The following is a 21,732-nucleotide window of genomic DNA, read 5'->3' on the forward strand; positions in this document are numbered from 1 at the left end:
CATTACTCCAGTGCTCAAGTAACATTTATTATTATTAATGTTGAAAACGGTTGTTTAAAAAAAAAAAGCAGGATTTTTTGATGAATAAAAAATATATTTATTATTTGAAATAAAAAGTAACATTATTTGTATATATTATATAATTTTATATTTTATGCTACATTGCCCTTTACAAAACAGCACTGTACCGTGGTAATACCATAATACATGATATGTACTATAACATGTTCATATATTGCCATATTACATGGTACATGCCCATAAAACAGTAGAATTACCATGTTCCAAAATAACATGGTATTACCATAGTACTGTTTTATGGTTGTTTCATATGTTGTGTTTTTCCTCTTTTGCTTCATTTGAGTCCCTCTAAATTGTGATTGATTTAACTTTTTTGTACCTATTGTTATGATTTTTCTTGTCAGAAGAGTAAAATTTAAAGCAAACAATGAGTTTACTGGGAGTTTTACATCTTTAATTGTGTCTGGTATAGCGGCAATCAACCTGTCCTCAAGTGGCCACGCCCTTAATTATGCAGAAATTTAAGGCTAAATATAATTTAAACGGATGAATTATAAAAAAATTCACCCTGCTCACAGTCGTCATGAAGGACAACATTAGCAATATAGACCAAAACCACTTTTTGCACCAGGCTGTAAACATGTTTTATTCTGCTGTAAAGTTGGGCATTTTAACATGGGGCTCTATGGGATTGAGTCTCTTCTGCAGCCGGCCTCTAGTGGCCAGTGGATGAACTGCAGTTTAACTCACTTCAGTGTTGATTCACGAGAGAGAGAGGGAATGTTGCAGCTTGATTTAATCAGCCACTGAGTTTTGCATTCTGAAGTGTTTCTCCTGAATAGTCGTTGCTCATCCTTGCGGTAAGAAGCGAGTGTTGACCCATCCCAGGACGAAGGAGCTGCTGGCGTTCTGGATGTTTCTGTGCAGGATCAGACGAGGTTTGTTCGGGTCGCTGTAACTGTGATAGAGCCGGTAATGAGCGCGCTCCAGTTCCCTGAGGAGACTGAACCAATAGCGGATCACCGAGGGCTCGTCGCCGCCCACCTCGAACCCGGGCCAGTGCAGGTGCAGCTCCAGCAGCAACAGGCCCAGCGAGTCCAGAACCCGCTCCAGAACCAGGTTCTCCAGGACCTTCCACTCCGCGCTCTCCAGGTCCAGCTTCAGGACATCCACCTGACGGCAGCAAAGGTGACATTACGCCCTTTTCACAAGATGTAATATAACTCTATGGTGTCTGTAGTGTCACAGATTCTGTGCAATACCCTGTATTTAATATATCATGATGACTCACGAGTGTTTGCGCTGAATCTGTGCAGATTTGACGACACGAACTTCCCCAGCAAAGTGAGTAAACGGAAGTAACTCGCCAAATTGGCTCGTGATTTGACAGCGTTTCCCGCCACAGCTGATTATTACCCGCATTTGCCGTGTGTTAATTTCAAACCCTGGCTCTGTCTCTTTAAGCAGGACGAAGGGAAGTTGTTTTTTATTTATTTTAATTGAATTTTCAAAATGATAAAATTCAATATCAAAGTTTTGACACATTTCTTTTACACATTTTCACATTTTGTAAGTATAACTTGAAAAAAAAAGGCATATTTATTAAAAATAAAGGGCATCACAAACATGAGTTAAATTAATTTAGCAGAGATATCGATCTAGGACACTTTGAGGACAACAGTGCAGAGACTGAACACAAGCCCGTGAGAGATGAAACCTGCAGCTTTATATCCTCTCCTCTCCTCTCTGCTGTCTGATCCAGAACCTGTCTCGTCTCTGTATTAACCCTCTGGTGCTCTTTGCCTTTTTTGTCAAAATGATCCCGGTTCACATGGATATGCGGAAGCGACAAAGAATTTTTAAAGCCAGACAAGTAATTTGTTGAGGTCAATTTGTAAAGAAAGACTTCAAGCCTGCGCACATATATAATCACGCGTGCATACCTATAGACTGGACACATAATACGCATGTGCACGCCGTCAGCGTTTCCACAGATTTGCGTTTTTGAAGTTTATTTCAAGGTTTGCGTTCTCGAGCGTCAAACACTGCTGTTGTGCGAGTGAGCGGCCGGAGCGAACGGATCTTGAATGCTTTTGAGCGACAGACTGAAGTCTGATCTCTTTTTAAAGACGACACTTGGCAGATTATTAAGTAGAAAAAAATAAATAAATAGTGAATTTACAATTTACAGAATTTTGTGTTTATTGTTATGGCTGCACAAAAATACTATTTTCAATTTTTATATGAAATATATATTTTCCAAAACACGTTTTACTCTAAAACTGTGAGAAAATCAAAGCCACAAATCTAAACAAGTTGTGTTCCACATTTGAGTTTGATATCTCAGATAATGATCTTTCAGTGAGAGTGTGTTCGGCTGCAGTACCAAACGCTTCCACTAGAGGAAACTCGTCTCCATTCATTTCCAATGCGCTTCATTTTAGACCGCAAGGAGCTCAAGTGTGACTATTGTTTCAGGATCATTTAACCTTTTCCAATCATGTCCATAATTTTTTTTGTGTGTGTGTGTTCACATAGCAAGTGCCAAAACCTTTCGTAAAAAAAAAGTTTCGTACCATTCCGATAAAGTAAAAAAAAAAAAAAATCCTTACATTTTTCGTTCAAAAAATGACCGAAATGCACCTGAGGGTTCAACTTCAGGATGTTTTTTTTTTAAACTTTGTTTAGATTAGATCAGATTAGAAATTTAATTTAATTAATATTATCTGTCCTTATGCAGAGCAGACATTTAGTTTAAACTAGTGTTGTCAAATCTATTAATCGCGATTAATCGAACCTAACATAAAAGTTTGTAAATATGTATACATGTGTGTGTGTGTGTATATATATATATATATATATATATATATATATATATATATATATATACACATACACACATATTTTCAAACTTTTATGTTAGATGTGATTAATAGATTTCACAACACTAGTTTAAATATTAACACTGAAGCAAAGCCACAGACATGATTTGCTTTTTGAGCAAGGGAATAAATGAAGTCAGCGTACAGTAGATGAATTACAGTAAAATTACAGTAGATGTTTTTCCATGTGTCTGTGGAGATCCGAGGTGTCTGGCGATCGTGTGTTTGATGACGGATGTGTTTGTTACTCTTAGATCAGATCAAACATCAGCGTCTTCTGCTCTATAATCTCAGCATCTCTTCCTGTAGTTAATGTGGCAAAAGTGAACATCAGCGATCAATCATCAGGGTCATCTACTGTACGCTGACTCGTCATTTGTTCACGCCATCTTTCCTCTCCACTGCCAGATAATCATGTTTGAGCGCAAAATACAAAATTGCAAGTTTATAAACACTTTGTAACAATTATAAATAAGCTTAATGTCAATTTCAGGCTCTTTCATCCTCATCTGTTTAACTTCAAAACAATATTTAGGCCTAAATGTCATATTCTCAGCCATACAACAATGCAATTTGCATTTAAATAAAATCAAATAGATGCATATAGTTAATAATAAACTATGGCATTTTTTTGTGGTTTTGTTTTATTTATGTTTGACTGACAAATATGCATCACATTAAGTTTATTAGGTTTATGTTTAAACTAATCCGGAAGGAAATTTTATATGCAAATCAAATGCATGAATGTCAAATGTGATGCATTTTGCATTTTATCCTTGATAAGCTGGAGAGAGGTGTGTGTGTGTGTGTGTGTGTGTGTGTGTGTGTGTGTGTGTGTGTGTGTGTGTGTGTGTGTGTGCCAGCTATTGATTGCCAAGCTGATATGATGGTGTAAATGTGAGTTTCAGATTCCTAAAACAACGACCAACTGTTATATTTATCATTTTTAGAGTTTGATACTGTTGTTTAGGTTTTTTCAGAGATGGGGTAAGTTATTATATTTTGATTAAAGATTATGACGACCATTTTTTAATAACATGCACTGAATCAGATCGTGTTAAGAAACTCACTAGAGTCAGTTTTGATGAGATTCTGCATCTCAAACGCTTCTTTGGCTCCTTCAGTACATCCATATGCAGGAGTCATAAATCTGTAATAGCCTCTGCCAGAATTACAAGCACATATTTCATTCATTAGCTTCCTCCTTTATGAGTTCTCTCCATCTCTATTTCTGTTTCTCAGGCAGATCGGCCACGTCACACACGCTCTTGTGTCTCACACTGATTCTCCCTGAAAGCAAACGTGAAGCTTCAGGTGTGTTTGCAGGAAATGATGCGTCTCACTCACACACACACACACACACACAATCATGATAGTGTGATAGAGTTCATGATAGAGCTGCGATTAAAGGGTTTAAGCGTTACACCTGACAGAAATACACACATTAATTGCTGAGTGAGTGAGTGGGAGAGAGTGAGAGTGAGTGTGTGTGAGAGTGAGAGTGTGAGAGGGAGAGTGAGTGAGAGTGTGTGACTGTGTGTGTGTGTGTGAGAGTGAGTGTGAGAGTATGTGAGAGTGAATGTGAGAGAAAGTGTGTGTTAGTGAGAGTGAGAGATTTAGAGTGAGTGAGACTGAGTGTGTGTGAGAGTGTGTGTGAGAGTGTGTGAGTGAGTGTGAGAGTGAGTGTGTGTGAGAGTGTGAGTGTGAGAGAATTAGAGTGAGTGAGTGTGTGTCTGTGAGAGTGAGTGAGTGAGTGTGTGTGTGTGAGAGTGAGTGTGAGAGTGAGAGAGTGTGTGTGAGAGTGAGTGAGTGTGTGAGTGCGAGAGTAAGAGTGCGAGAGTGTGTGAGTGAGTGAATGTGAGAGAGAGTGTGTGTTAGTGAGAGTGAGTGTGAGAGTGAGTGTGTGTGTGATGGATGGTTTAGGGGTTGGGTTAGTGCGTGTGTGTGTGTGTGAGTCACCTGTCTGTGGCCGAAGCTGTTGAGTATGTCCTTGATCTTCCTCCTGCTGTGTGTGTGTGTGTGGAGTCTGTCAGGGTTCGGGTCCCTCCAGTCGACGGAGAGCCGGTGGAGCCACATGTGTTCCTCCTGTAGATGAGCTGATCTGAGACTCGGGTCGAAGCAGTGAACCTCACAGCCGGATCCGGCTAGCATCCGCTCCAGCCTGTCGTCATCCACTGCCAGCCTACGCACACACACATTTTTTACATAATTGAAATGGCTCAACACAACAAATGTTTCTAGTGGTTTCCCCAAATTGAACTGAAAATGCAACTTTTAATGACTTCTGCAGTTTCAAAAATGTTCAACCACCTGAACAGAATCCCTCACAACAGCACAAATCTGCAGAACAGGTGTTGTCTTGCTAATCAAGGGCTTCATTAGTTGCACCAGGTGTGCTAGAGCTAGAACACATGAAATATCTGAACTGACTGGGTTTGTTGAGTGTCACGTTTGACTGCATGCTAGAAATATTGTGACGTGCCTCTGGGCCCGTATTATTATAATGAGTGTTGGGGGAGTGTTGAGCTAATTATGTGAAATACCTGCAGAGAATGATAAAAGGTGAGGGATCCCAGACTTCAGCCTTTTTTCATCCCGGACGAGCCCCCATATTTGTCACGGCCGGCTCTGAGCCGCGACAAATGAGGGAGGCCACGAGAACGAAAGCGAATTAAAAATATTTATTTAAACAAACATAACAAAATAAACACCACTACGGAAAACATTCCGTTCAGAAAATCAACACAAATAAAGAACAAACTACATAACTAACACAAGAAATACACTCCAAAAATACAGGCCTGCAAACTACCCAAACTTAAACTAATACATAAAGCAAACGAAGAATAAATAAATAAAGCAGCAACCCAAATACCAGACGACCAAGGGGTAACCAAAAAAAGGCTGAAGTCTGTGATCCCTCACCTTTTATCATTCTCTGCAGGTGTTTCACATAATTAGCTCAACACTCCCCCAACACTCATAATAATACGGGCCCAGAGGCACGTCACAATATGGATAAGTCAAAAGAATGAGTTAAGAGAAGATCTCATCACCCTTCACAAACAAGGAACAGGATACTAAAAGATAGCAAAAGCACTAAATGTTCCTAGAGACACAGTTGGAAGCTCAAAGTTTAAGGAACAGTGGTTTCACTACCTGGACGAGGCAGAAAAAGGAAGCTTTCAACGGATCAGAAAAACCCTCGAGTGACTGCAAAAAACTGAGACACACACTGAGGTTTCAGCTCGAACAATAAGGCTCGTAGTAAACGCATGCCAGAACTCCAAGACTACACCACTACTGACCCAGAAGCACAAGAAAAAGTCAGCTCCAATTTGCTCAAAATCATATAAATAAGCCACAGAAGTTTTGGGATTCTGTTCAGTGGAGCGATGAAACAAAACTGGATATTTCCGGCCCTCTGGATCAGCGGTGTGTCTGGAGGATGAAGAATGAAGCATCAGCTGTGAGGAACTCTGTCTACAGTTCAGCATGGTGGATCAGGGATGCTCTGCGGCTGATTTATATCCTCTGGAGAACTGCAGTGTGAGGAAGGAGAGATGGTTCACTGAAGTATCAGGAAATCCTAGGAGAAAACGCCATGCCGTCAGTGAGGAAGCTGAAGCTTGGACCTTCAACAGGACAGTGATCACAAACAAACCTCAGATTCCACCAAGGCTTGGTTTCAGGGATTTGAAGGCGGTTGCAGAAGCAAACTCAGGAATATTCCTGAACTGGAGGCCGTTGCTCATGAGGAACGGCTCAGATTCCTCAGAAACAGAAGCTGAGTCTGCTTATACATCTCGTTTACAGCAGATCATACAGCAAAAGGATGAGTACTAAAGATGCTTGAATAATTTTGAGACTGCAGAAGTCATTAAAAGTTGCATTTTCAGCTGAATTTGTGGAAACCACTAGAAACACTTGTTGTGTTGAGCTATTTCAATTACTTTTGTTTGATTTGTTCATTGCAAACAGCTGAAAGTCTGTAAAGTTTGCCAATAAACCTGATTTGCAATAGGGGTTGAATAATTTCATATATATATATATATATATATATATATATATATATATATAATTTAAATTATTCTTTTAATTCAGTTTTAGTTGTAGTTATTTTAGTATATGACTTTAACCTAATAAAATGATAAATGTTTGCCTGCCAGCTATAGCTGAAATAAAATTAAGTTTTTTTTTATGTATTATTTTATTTCAGTTAAAGATCAAATAACTTTTTTTATTAGTTTTTTTTGTTAACTTTTTTAAAAAAAAAAAAAGCAAAATATATTTTTATATGATAATAATTATAAAAAATATGTTTGGCAAATTATCCTAATAGAGTTTGATTATATAGCGACTTGATGCATTAATACATATAGACATATTCAAAATAGAATACTAGCATACAGCATAGAGTATACTAAACACTAGCTGCTATTTTTAATAGTATGTATAGATAATGATTATCATTTCAAACAGTCATCTCGAAAATAAAGCTGCAGGTATTTCCATCCTATAATCCTTACTTTCTCTAAAAACGTCTTAAATTCGGACAATCGGATCTGTGAATTCAGCAACAGTTTACTCTGCGTGCATATTTTGTGCAAATGTAGTCTTATATGAATGCACAAAATTTGCACACTATGTTGATTATATATATATACTGTATATTACAAAAAGAGTAAGAGTAGGAGGTTGCATGCTATTGTGAATTTATTTGATGTGCATAATGACTATTTAATCAGGTTTTATAAATCATGTTAAAGAGCACTGGAGTGTTTGGAGAAGAGCGTCAGACTCACACTGAATTAAACAGCATAAGATCTGGAGTGTGTTTTAGCTGGAGGATCGTTCAGACGTGCCTGAGCAGCGACTCCTGCGTTCATGAGCGAGTGCTTTAACTCGCTGACCGTAATGAGGAGTGAGGGATGTTTGATGTCTCAGACTCTCCAGGAGTGGCTTTGGATGTTCAATTCATGCCTTTATTGAGATCCGGACCAAATTATGAACCCATTAAAAAGTGTCTGCTAAATGAATCTCACTCAGGGTCATATTTCATTTCAAAATCATAAAGAAAATTTTTATAAGGAAAATTAAGCCTTTGTACATCCTTTAATTAATTGTGTGTATATGTATGTATACACACACACACACACACACACATATATATATATATATATATATATATATATATATATATATATATATATATATATGAATATATAAAGGCTTGTCATGTCAGAAGTGTTTGCAGCCACTGGTCCGTATAAACGACTTTTGCTAATGAAGTTTGACTGTGTTATGAGGAGAAGCTGCAGGGCAGGAGTTTCACACGCATGGATTATAATGTTAGCGTTTTAGTTTGCAGAGCATCACACACACACACACACACAAACACTGAAATGTATATGTAGGCCTATAAATGCACAGAAAATACTCAGCAATGGTGTCGACTTATGAACTTACACATGGTTTGTCTTAAAGCAGATTAAAAACACCACATAGACACATAAACAACATTAAAAGCTGGATTTACACCACAGGGGGACTTTAAGAGTTGACAGAAATAGAAGAAGTGTTAGACTGACCTGAGAGAATAAACGCGGCAGTGTTTCGATGCGATTCGCTGGGCCAGACTGAACCTGCGGTCCAAACACAGAACCCACGACCCATGATCCTCTCTGTCGAATACGGGCGGCACTGACGCCGGTCTCTCACAGGACACCTTCAAACACACACTGAAGATACATCATTCATCATCCGGATTCCCTGTCATGTACTGTGTAAAAGAGCTGCAAAGTTTCAAAGTGCAGATAAATTAAGTTATGTTTATGAGTCGTCAGTAATTCAGTCTCACTTCCTGCTGAATCTGTAGTTTTGTAACTAATTTGCATAATGCCAGCCTCTGGTCTTAATTGGCTGAACAGCATCGCTTAGCCCCGCCCTCAAACACTAGTTTATCTGAGACTGGAAGAGTTTGGTTCGTGTTGTTCATGTCGAGAAGACGCTGTTTTCTGCCGACAAAGCAAATCCACTTTGATGAGATTGATACAGTAAAACCATAGACTGTATATAATATGGGCGTAGTGTTCGTGACGTCACCCGTAGTGTTTCTGAAGAGCATTTTTCAAATGCATCAAAGTGGGCGGAGCCGGCCGTCGCCATCTTGGCAGCGTCACTCCCAGATAACCGTAAAAGTGCAGCGAGGCGGATTAGCTGAGGTGACGTGATGCTAACACACAGCAGACAAACGGCTAGTAGTGACATCAGCAGCAATCCACCTGTCACTCAAGTGGCCACGCCCTTAATTATGCACAACTTTAAGGCTTAATATAATTTAAACAGATGAGTTATAAAAATATTCCTCCCGCTCACAGTCGTCATGAAGGGCAAAATTAGCCATATAGACCAAAACAACTTTTTGCACCAGACTCTAAACATGTTTTATTCTGCTGTAAAGTTGGGCATTTTAACATGGGGCTCTATGGGATTGAGTCTCTTCTGCAGCCGGCCTCTAGTGGCCAGTGGATGAACTGCAGTTTAACTCACTTCAGTGTTGGATTCACGAGAGAGACGGGGAGGTTGACATTTGGGCAAAACCCACACCATCTTTCCTGCTGAGATTCAGATATGATAATGAGTGTTTGATTTCTGACCAATCACAACAGACTGGGTGGAGTTTAGAGAGACTGAATCTTCGAACAAACCATTTTAGACACAGTGATGCTGCAATGTATATTATGAGTAAATTAAAGTGTTTTTTGATCTTGGATGAACGTAAACCTTAAAATAGCATAGGCTACAGTAATAGGGCACTTTAAATCCGGTACTGAGAACAGCTTGAAGTGTAGGGTTGCACCAACCCGATCTCATGGCAATGCATACGAATTTTACGAGGTGGCTAATTCGTACGAATTCATACGACCTCACTTGTACGTTTTTTGCTAAATCGTACATATTTTACGAGTTGCCAAATTCGTATGAATTCGTACGAATGACCTACAGCTGACCCCTCCCCTAAACCTACCCGTCACGTGGGTTTAGAGAAATTGTACGAGTGAGGACGTACAAATTAGCCACCTTTTAATCACTTGTACGAATACATGCGAATTGGTCGTGAGACAGCGTGAGCTTGTACCTGTGGTGTGGAGATGTATCTGAGGAACCGACGGGCTTCCTCCTGTAAACCGCGAGTCTCGGCGGCCCACGGCTCAAGGTCGATCTTCCATCGGGGAATCTGCACGGAGATAAACACAGAGAAACTGGTGAAAAGCCCTCAGCTTCCTCAGGTCGACCGCAGTGAAGACGAGCGCACAGACGTCTCTGAACACCGCGGTAATGAGGTCTGCTCTTATCTGAGATTCTGGAGCTCATTAATGTGTCCTGACACCTTTCTGTGAAGTGGAAGATTCATTAGTGAAGATCTGGAACTCGTTTATGACTGTCTGAGAGCTCAGCATTGTATTTTGTTTTAATTATAGGGTTTATTTTAATTGTACATTTTTATTACTTTTCTTTTTTTTTTTCTTTTTCTTTTTAGTTGTCTGTTTAGCTTGAATTCATTTTTTGTTTCAGTTTTAGTTTTTGTAATTTTAGTATTTTAACTTAAACATTTATTTATTTATTTCAAGTTTTAATATCTAATAGGCCGGGAGCCAGGTCTACTCCTCAGGATGTTTTTGCTACCTTTTTTTCACTATTATTTCCTATTATCTTATACCTAAATATAATATTTATATTTTATTTCAGCTTTATTTCAATCACCAAAAACTTTTTTTTTTTTTTTTTTAAATAACAACACCGGTCTTAAAACACTGTATAAAATATTGAACTAAACAGTTGAACTTTAATAATTTTATTGAGTAGATTTTTTTTCATGTTTCCAGTGCTGGACTAACTTACAAAGAAACACTAATTTATTCATTTGTTTATTTATTTATTCATATTAATAGATTAATTAATTAGATTAATGCATCCACTATAAAAGTTTAGAAATATATATATATATATATATACACACAAACTTTTATGTTGGATGCGATTAATCAGTTTGACCGCACTATTAATAATTAATTGTCATGAACAACTTTCATTTAGTTTAACTTGATGTAATATAACTAAAACTAAAGTAAAATTTATAAAAACTATATAGACAGCAAAAAACCTAGCTAATATAAATTATAAAAATACACAACAAAATTATTAAAACAAACTTGTATGTTAGAAGTGATTAATTGCGATTAATCGATTTGACAGGACTATATTCACTAGTTCGCCTGTCCGCTCAACCTCGAGGTTTATTGTAAACTAACTTGGCTTGTCCTTGGAGGAGGCTTGAATTCATTTTCATGAAAATAGTGTCATGAATTTGTCAAGATCCATGTTTCCAGGTGCTGCTCAAAAACTCTCAAATAAATAACTTATTTTAAATAATTTAAAAAGTTAATTTTAATCTTTATCTAACTGAAACCAAAACTGTTGTCTTGAGAATTTTGCTCAGATTGATAATCAGTTTACAATATCACTTTCCACAGCCAGTTCCTCAATGACATCATCATCCGCCAGGAAGTGACGTCGTTTTGGCGGGAAAACAGCAGCACAAACATCATATAAGCATCTGTTATCAATATTATCACAGATCTGTGATGCTGGTGTGTTTCACTGTAAATCGTCCCGCAAACTCTGTTAGAGATGCTCATGTTTTTTAGAGTTGGAAGGACAAGTTATTATACTTGTTTATTTCTATTTTTAGAGTTCGACTCTCTACAGCTGCATTTTTCCGTCCCTCTTAGGAATGCCAGAGTTCAGCATGAGTGCAACATCAGAAGAGGGTCACGTCTCCATCTTCATCATCTTCATCATCCTCTCAGGCTACTTCCTAAACATTAGTAAATATTTTCTCTCTTGTTCTTCTCTGTCTACCATGCCTTAAGGAGCAATTATATATATATATATATGATTTCAGTTAAAGTTCTAGTAATTCTTTTGTGTTATTGTCATTTTTATTAGTTATGTTTGAAAAATGTCTATAGTTTTATTAATTATTATTTTAGTTTTAGTTATTTTAGTACATCGAGTTAAATTAAATGAAAACAAGAAACACAGCTGAAATAAAATAAGTTGTTGTTTAAATGAAATTAATTTTTTTTTTATTTAACCTTTATTTCAAGCAGGGTTATTCTAAAAATGAAACTAAAACCATGAAAAAAATAAACAAAATAAACGTTAACTGAGATAAAATATTCTCAGTTGGTATTTGCCAAAGCAACATTTCTCATTTTAATTTAATTTCACTTTATACACTAAAATAACTAAAACTGAATTTTGTTTTATAAAAAAACCTATATATTAGACATATTTAAAAAAAAACGATTAAAAAAGACAAAAACATGCAAAATTAGTAAAACTACAATTGAAATGAAAATATAAAAATAAAAACAGAGTCAAAATATTAACTATAATAGTATCTCAATTATACTAAAGTAACACTGATTTTAAGTAACGGAAATGTATTTTATGGTTTTTAACCATAATGAAATGTATTAAAATCAATTTTAATGAAATTGACAATGAATAAACATTAACTGAAAAAAAAAAAATAGATTTAATAATTAATCATTTTTAATTTCAGCTAATTTTCATTTAGTTTAACGATGTAAAAATAACTAAAATAAAGTAAAAATTAATAAAAACTAATGTAGACATTAAAAAACCTAACTAACACATGACAAAAACACAACAAATCAAAATGAAATATATATATATATAATATAAAATTAGTATCTCAGTTTACTCTAATGATCCCGAACAGAACGCGCTCTTAGAGGGCCGACGGAGATCATGTGGATCCATGAACGTGTGTTTCTTGGCAGGATCTGGATCTGGATCTGCTCTGTTTGCACATCTGGATCCCATCAGTTCCTGAAGTCCTTCCTGCCCTGTGTCCTCGAGTTAGACAAACACTCGCTGGGAAACACACAAACTCATTCACTGCTGCTTTACATTTTTAAATGAAGAGTTTGATATCGTAGAGGAGAAGTGGGACAAGCCTGAGATATGAGGGAATATCATTCACCCAAATATCTCGCCTGGAAAAGATGATGATGCATTTCCATTCTGTTGCATGAGAAGTTCATCCAGCTCTGTTTGGGCTCTATGCATGCGCAAATTTGATCATAAATACAGTAAAAAATTCTAAATATTTTTACAATTTAAAGTAACTGTTGTCTATGTGAATATATAGTAAAGTGTAATTTATTCCTGTGATCAAAGCTGTATTTTCAGCATCATTACTCCAGTCTTCAGTGTCACATGATCCTTCAGAAATCACTCTAATATGATGGTCTGATGATTATCATCAGTGTTCACATTTTTGTGTAAACTATGATACATTTTATTTCTCAGGATCCTTTGATGAATAAAAGTTCTAAAAGAACAGCATTTATTTGAAATAGAATCTTTTGCAACATTATAAATGCCTTTAATGTCACTTTTGATCAATTTATTGCGTCCTTGATCATTTATTCTATAGTCTGATGATGGAATGTTTCTAAAAACGATTCTCTGAATCTGTTACTAATACCAACCAAAAACTCTGAACAGTGAGCTAGTTGTGAATATTTCCATTCTGTCTCAGTTATGTGTGTCACACCCTTCATATGGTCCCAATCCAGACTATAAACCCTTCCTTCAGAGTTATTTTCTACCTCAGTAATGTCAGATTAACGATCAGATGCAATGCATTATCATTTTCAACGAGTAAATGCAGGCGGTCATATGTTAATGAGCTCATGATTGTAACATTATAATCATGCATATTTATAGTGCAATGAAGGGGATCTGTGTGTGGTGTTAGACTCAGAGGTCAGAGGTCAGGCCCTGGATCTCTCTCTCTCTCTCTCTCTCTCTCTCTCTCTCTCTGAGTGTGAAAGTCTTCAGAAGAGCATGAATGCGCTTTTGTTCGCGAGTCTTCCTGACATGCACAGTCAGCAACATAAACAGGATACCAGGCAAAAATGGAGAACAGAAGCGCCTGAATATGAATCTGTGCATCTAAAGTTGCTTCATCTGAGAGTCTGATCGTGTTTTCTTTACGTAGATCAGTGCTTCTCCAATGAGAGGCTGCGAGAGTAATCAATATGTTAATAAATATATTAATACAAAAAAGAAACTTCTAGACCTGGAAAAGTCATGGAAATCAATAAAATCTTAAAAAGCCAATGGAATTTTTATAATAGTTTTTTTTGTGTGTGTTTGTTATATCATATCAAATTGCTATTTGTGAGTAAAAATAATTGTATTAAAAAATTAATAAAGTTGTGCAACTTCATCAGTAATAAATAGTGCAAACCCTGATGAACATTCAATAACTCAAACTTAAGGGATTTAATTATTTTAGTTATTTTATAAATTAATTATTTCATTATTTATAATTATTCTAGCTATTTTTTTAATTACTTATAATTATTTATAATTTAATTATTTTAATATAGTGTCACTCCTAGTTTATGAAAATAAAAAGTATAATTATTTTATTTGAATTAATTTAATCATTTAAAATTGCTTTATTTAAATATTTTAATATAATGCCACTCCTAGTTTATGTAAATAAAAAGTATTATTATTTTATTTGAATTAATTTAATTATTTATAATTGCTTTACTAAATTATTTTAATATAGTGCCACTCCTAGTTCATGTAAATAAAAAGTATAATTATTTTATTCTAATTAATTAAATTATAACTGTTTTAATTATTTTAATATAGTGCCATAAAAAAAGTTTTATTTAATTATTTTATTTGAATTCACTTAATTATGTATAATTGTTTTAAATGTTACTATCACTAATATGAGTTTCCTCACCCGTCTGTGATGCTTGAGCGTGGATGCAGCATCTGTTGCCATGGCAACGGCCTGTTTCTGGAGTCGAACCGGTGGAGTCAGACTCGAGCCCTTGAGCTCCACGTAGACACGAGCGCAGACACACAGCAGAGACAGCAGGAGACTCACGCGCAGCAGCAAACACCTGTTCATCCTCTACCTGTGGGTTCATACATACTGAGTCTGCTATACATTCTGGACTGGGTTACATATTCATGCAGCAGAAAGCACTGACTTATAATATTAAAGGGGTCATGGCATGGCATTATTCTTGAGGTTCACATGATTAATGGCATCCAAAATAAAATGTTGTATTTACATAATATATATGTGTGTTTACTTTGTATATTACATACACATGCATATATATTTTTAAGAAAGATTTGTTATTTATATAAAATATTTATATTTATATCTAATATAAATTGTATAAATATACATACAGTAAGTATACATGCAAATATTACTTAAATATATACATGCATATGTGTGTATTTATATTATACAAAATAATTATTGCTGTCAGATTCAATACAGTCGATGCTTCATCTGTCGACAAAAGTTTCTTTGTGAACTCTCTCCATTACAAAACAATCTGCAGTCAAACGATCAGTCAAAAACAAACATATAATCCTCAGACGTGATCAACTGTATCAGTGTATCAGCGTCAGTGATTATAATGACTTCTTTATGCCAGCCCTGACTGAACGCCGGTGGGCGGGGCCTATAATGACAGTGGGCGTGGCCTATGACGCGATGATGTATAACTATTGGTCGATGTCTTGCTCTGGAGGTCGGAATATGCAAATATATAGCCCGTGTGACATCATCACAGATCACCCAATATCAAAACAAGCTGTTTTTTGAGCTCTTATATGTCAAAAGATCAAGGCAAATTTAATTTCTCATGTCATGACCTCTTTAACACGTGATAGCGGCAAAGAACACGGAGTAAACTCAAAAATGTCAACTTTTGGTATTAACTGTTGCATGATGTGCATTTCAAGTGTGTTTATCAGAATCAGAGTCTAAACCGTTCAAATATGAGTTCATTTTTCATAATCTGAATCTATTATTACACAGATTCATTTATTTGATATGAATCATCTAATATTTTGATTCGATTCCATCAAGATCCAAAAAAAATAAAGTTAGATAAAGTACTTTTGTACAGTCTATCATTCTCTGGATTTACAAAAATAGACATTAATATGTTGAATAAATTGATTGTAAAATGTTAAATATTGTGACACACACACACACACACACACACCCCATTCCTGTGATCTAAAACTAAATGGAAACATTTTACAATAAGGTTTTATTAGTTAAAATCAGTTACCTTCATTAATTAACATAAACTAACAATAAAAATACTTCCAAAGCATTTATTAATCTTAGTTGATATTATCGCATCTGTTAATATTAGACTATTTAAGGGAGTATGATAACATGAACTAACAGTGGTTGTATTTGTATGAACTAATAGATCGCGCTCACCTGTTTTCTCTTCCTGGTCTTCTGTTCTTCATGTCTGAGCGGTTGTTTCATTCACTTCTGTCGTTCAGACGCTCAGAATGTCTTCGTCTGCAGACTCCAGTGTTGGTGAACATCTTCTTCTTCTTCAGCTGAGAGTGTGTGAGAGCAGAAGAGCTGGAGAAACTGAAGTCGTCACTCGAGGTCTGGAACTCCCCCTTTAGACCCGCCTCCCATAAACACACACACACACACACACACACACATACACACAAACACACACACACACACACACACACACACACACACACACACACACACACACATGTTTCAAGAGTCTCTCTCCACCCACATGCCTCTGGAACTCTAGACAAAGGCACACACACACACACACACACACACACATACACACACAATGTCGTATGTTCTTCCCAGTAGAGACACTGATTGTTTTCTCTTTCTAGGGATCTTGGAGATCAGTGAATCTCAACCTGCCTCACAAGAGACTTAAAGCTTTAAAATCAGCCAATAACCAATATGTAAGCTGACATCATAATTCTTATTTTAATTTATTCCCTTAACAACTTTTTTGTTTTGTTGTTGTTGTTGTAGTTTCATCACTTTCTAGGCATACTCCTATCTGGATTTCTGCTCAAGACTGACACTTGCTGGTGCCTTTAGGAATTAGATTTCAGGTAAAGTGCCATATATCCCAATCATATTAAATTATTATTATACATATTATTATTAAATAATGTCCTCTTTTTTATTTCCTCCTCTAATTCCTTCACTTTATTCTTATCCGTTTATCGCTGTCTCATGCTTTCTGGTTTGCTTTTTATCGCTCTAAATCTTTTTACTTTCAGAATGATGTCCTGTAAGCTCTGATGTGACCTGTGTTGAGAAGTACAGAAATACAGGCTTTATTTCTTCTCTGGAAAACCAAGTAAAGATGTTTATTAGGGCTACATGGTAAATGGATGGTAATTTACACTGAAGAGTAACAAAAAAGACCCCAAAAAAGCACCATAAAAATATAATAACAGTAATCCACATGACTTTTGCACTCCATAAAAGACCAAAAAGTTACTATCATCTGCTGCTCTCAGACCTGTTAAAAAACCATAGTTGTAACTTATTTCTCATAATTTAAAGTAAATATATTACCAGAGGGTAAAAGCTCGAATTCTAATATATATATATATATTAGAATTCGAGCTTTTACCCTCTGGCAGAAGATTCAGAGTTCCTAAATGCAGGCTAAACCGATACAAGCACTCATTTTTGCCTATGTCCATTAAAGGGATAGTTCACTTTGAAATTAAATTTTGGTATGTTTTAGCTTACCTGAAGGGCATCCAAGATGTAGGTGTCTTTTTTTCCGCAGTAGTTTCAATTTTTATATTTTTAGGTCAAACCATTCTTGTCTGTCAGTCATTTCATGCAGGTCTATGGTCACTGTCTCAAAGAGCATGCACAGAGTCCAAATTAAACAATTCCCCATCGTAAGTACACATTGATGGCCTAAGACACGAAACGAGCGGTTTGTGTGAGAAAACGAACAGTATTTATATCGTTGTTACCTCTTGAACACAACCACGTCCAAATGATCTGAGGGTGCGGGCGGGTATAGATATATACACTAGATGTCGCCTTGGCTACTGCAGTTCATTGGAACGAAACCGTAGCCAAGGCGACATCTAGTGTATATATATCTATGCACCAGTCTGCGTACACGTCACACAGCAGGAAGCGCCCGCGCCCTCAGATCACTTGGACGTGGTTGTGTTAAAAGAGGTAACAACGATATAAATACTGTTCGTTTTCTCACACAAACCGCTCGTTTCGTGTCTTAGGCCATCAGTGTGTACTTACGATGGGGAATTGTTTAATTTGGACGATGGGGAATTGTTTAATTTGGACGCTGGGGAATTGTTTAATTTGGACGCTGGGGAATTGTTTAATTTGGACGATGGGGAATTGTTTTATTTTGGACTTTGTGCATGCTCTTTGAGACAGTATCCATATACCTGCATGAAATGACTAACAGACAAGAACGGTTTGACCTAAAAATATCAAAATTGAAACTACTGCGGAAAAAAAGACACCTACATCTTGGATGCCCTTGAGGTAAGCTAAAACATACCAAAATTTTATTTCAAAGTGAACTATCCCTTTAAGCTTATTAATACTTATATGTAGGCTATGTCATCATGCAATACATAGGTTATTGGGGTAATGTAATATGTTAAGGGTGAATGCATGGGCTGTTGGATTGTTCATTATGTCATTATGTAATGTTTAGGTTGTGAAATGTGTCATCTGTGCAATTTGTAGGCTATTGGGGTGTGCAATATGTCAGTTGTGCAATCTGTAGGCCATTTGGGGAGCTGTGCATTAGGTCATTTGTGCAATATGTCTACCATCGGGGTTGTGCAATATGTATACCATCGGGGTTGTGGAATATGGGAGCTGTAATCAATAACGGTTGTAATTTTTAAAGGAACACTCCACCGTTTTTTCATATTTATCTACAACCCCAAATCAGAAAAAGTTGGGACACTGTACAAATTGTGAGTAAAAAAGGAATGGAATAATTTACAAATCTCATAAACTTATATTTTATTCACAATAGAATATAGATAAATCAAATGTTGAAAGTGAGACATTTTGAAATGTCATGCCAAATATTGGCTCATTTTGGATTTCATGAGAGCTACACATTCCAAAAAAGTTGGGACAGGTAGCAATAAGAGGCCGGAAAAGTTAAATGTACATATAAGGAACAGCTGGAGGACCAATTTGCAACTTATTAGGTCAATTGGCAACATGACTGGGTATAAAAAGAGCCTCTCAGAGTGGCAGTGTCTCTCAGAAGTCAAGATGGGCAGAGGATCACCAATTCCCCCAATGCTGCGGTGAAAAATAGTGGAGCAATATCAGAAAGGAGTTTCTCAGAGAAAAATTGCAAAGAGTTTGAAGTTATCATCATCTACAGTGCATAATATCATCCAAAGATTCAGAGAATCTGGAACAATCTCTGTGCGTAAGGGTCAAGGCCGGAAAACCATACTGGATGCCCGTGATCTTCAGGCCCTTAGATGGCACTGCATCACATACAGGAATGCTACTGTAATGGAAATCACAACATGGGCTCTGGATTACTTCCAGAAAACATTGTCGGTGAACACAATCCACCGTGCCATTCGCCGTTGCCAGCTAAAACTCTATGGGTCAAAAAAGAAGCCATATCTAAACAGGATCCAGAAGCGCAGGCGTTTTCTCTGGGCCAAGGCTCATTAAAAATGGACTGTGGCAAAGTGGAAAACTGTTCTGTGGTCAGACGAATCAAAATTTGAAGTTCTTTTTGGAAAACTGGGATGCCATGTCATCCGGACTAAAGAGGACAAGGACAACCCAAGTTGTTATCAGCGCTCAGTTCAGAAGCCTGCATCTCTGATGGTATGGGGTTGCATGAGTGTATGTGGCATGGGCACATCTGGAAAGGCATCATCAATGCTGAAACGTATATCCAAGTTCTAGAACAACATATGCGCCCATCCAGACGTCGTGTCTTTCAGGGAAGACCTTGCATTTTCCAACATGACAATGCCAGACCACATACTGCATCAATTACAATATCATGGCTGCGTAGAAGAAGGATCCAGGTACTGAAATGGCCAGCCTGCAGTCCAGATCTTTCACCTATAGAAACATTTGGTGCATCATAAAGAGTTATGATCTGCATCATAGTTGAGCAACTAGAAGCCTGTATTAGACAAGAATGGGACAACATTCCTATTCCTAAACTTGAGCAACTTGTCTCCTCAGTCCCCAGACGTTTGCAGACTGATATAAAAGAAGAGGGGACGCCACACAGTGGCAAACATGGCCTTGTCCCAACTTTTTTGAGATGTGTTGATGCCATGAAATTTAAAATCAACTTATTTTTCCCTTAAAATGATTTGTACAGTTGTACTTGGTCGTGTAACTACTCGTGTAACTATTTAAATAGGGAAAACGTGGAGGTGTTTGGTCGCTTCTAACTTCATCTCTGTTTGGTCCCTAATGAATGAACTGGGCTAGTATATTTTTTTCCTACTATGGAAGTCAATGGGACCCAGAAACTGTCTATATATAATAAAAGGTGACTTTTTTAAAGATGTACCAAAACAGAAGCTCAAATACTCTACACCAGAAATCAATATCAGTGTGTAGAAGTGTATTTTTGTGTCTAAAGTTCAGCGTACTGTAATTCATTGTCATTCAAAATTAGTTCAGGTCAGTGTTAAGAGTTCAGAGTCTATAATTGTGTCTCCTAAAATATAATCCATATCCACATTGAAGGAGTTATATGTAAAAATGTTCATTTCATGTTCAGCCAGATCTGTAGTCTATAGTCTCAAATAGACTTTAATCAAGTACTAATTATCAACCAGACTGTCAGAACAGTGTACATGTAAAGGGGTCCTATTATGCCCTTTTACAAAGTCTTGATTTTGTTTTTGGGGTGTACTAGAATAGGTTCTCATATGTTTTCATGCTTGCTTGATTGATTAAAAAAACTATAATTTTACATTATTACAGCTCCTCTCTCCCCAGTCAGGTTGAACGATGAAGCATCGTTTTCGATGAAGCTCCTCCTTCCGAAATATGAAATGTGCTGTGATTGGATAGCTGGCCCAGTGTGTTGTGATTGACAGCGGGAAATGTCCCGCCCCTTCATAACCGCAAGCTCTACTCTGATTTAAATATTAACTGTGGTGTCTATTTCAAACCATTTCGAGCCCGATTCAGACCCTGACAATGTTAACGAACAAGAGGATTGTGCTGAACGGATTTCAAGGACTGACTTTGCAAGCACTGATTTCACAGGACGTTTCAGAGTGGTATGTTTTTTTTCTCTTATGCTTTTTATACATGACGTAATAAACCATTTAATCATTGTACTTGTCGGAAAACGATGGTAATACAAACAGTAATCGATCACAAAACGATGGTTTATTTTCCTAAGGGGCGATGAACATTCTAACAAAATCAAGAGCTTACAAAAGCTACAGTGAAGACTACATCAATACTGTAATGTTAGTTAGCAGGCTAGCGGAGGCAAAGCTTTACATCATAGCTATCATAGCAAATACATTAAGCTTATAATTGGACCTGTTAATAGAAAACACAACTACAAATAATAATTGACGTTTATGTTTAGGAACAGTGTGAAAAATAAATTTTAACCTCTCTAAGTTTGTCAGCATTAGGACAAACTTTTTCGGGGGTGTAAAGTCAAAGACAACTCTTCCTCTTCTCTAAAGCAGCCCAACATGGCTTCACCCCCTTTGTTGCTGTTCCCGGGGGCGGGGTTTATGTTAATTTGTGGGTTTGTGATGTCACCAACCCGGGAAGAAGCTCATTGTAGTCCCTACCAGTCGTTTGTTGTAGTCCTTAAAAACTATTTCTGTAAAAGAAAAT

General features: G+C 36.8%; 1 protein-coding gene across 2 annotated transcripts; it reads right to left on the reverse strand.

The window, feature by feature from the left end:
- Positions 1-640: 640 nt before the first annotated feature.
- On the reverse strand, positions 641-16,471 carry mettl24 (methyltransferase like 24). 2 transcript variants are annotated; one of them, XM_079888858.1, is made up of 6 exons: positions 16,288-16,471; positions 14,770-14,947; positions 10,045-10,143; positions 8,495-8,631; positions 4,863-5,085; positions 641-1,194 (listed from the first exon to the last, which is right to left on the reverse strand). In XM_079888858.1, the coding sequence occupies exons 2-6, from the start codon at positions 14,938-14,940 to the stop codon at positions 871-873; spliced, it is 954 nt and encodes a 317-aa protein (XP_079744984.1). In that variant the 5' UTR covers positions 14,941-14,947; positions 16,288-16,471; the 3' UTR covers positions 641-870. The 2 variants fall into 2 exon arrangements, with proteins under 2 accessions (XP_079744984.1, XP_079744985.1); XM_079888859.1 differs by lacking the exon at positions 10,045-10,143 and having other exon boundaries at positions 16,288-16,452.
- Between the last annotated feature and the right edge of the window lie 5,261 nt (positions 16,472-21,732).

Source organism: Squalius cephalus (assembly GCF_949319135.1).
Source record: "Squalius cephalus genome assembly, chromosome: 12".
NCBI lineage: Eukaryota > Metazoa > Chordata > Actinopteri > Cypriniformes > Leuciscidae > Squalius > Squalius cephalus.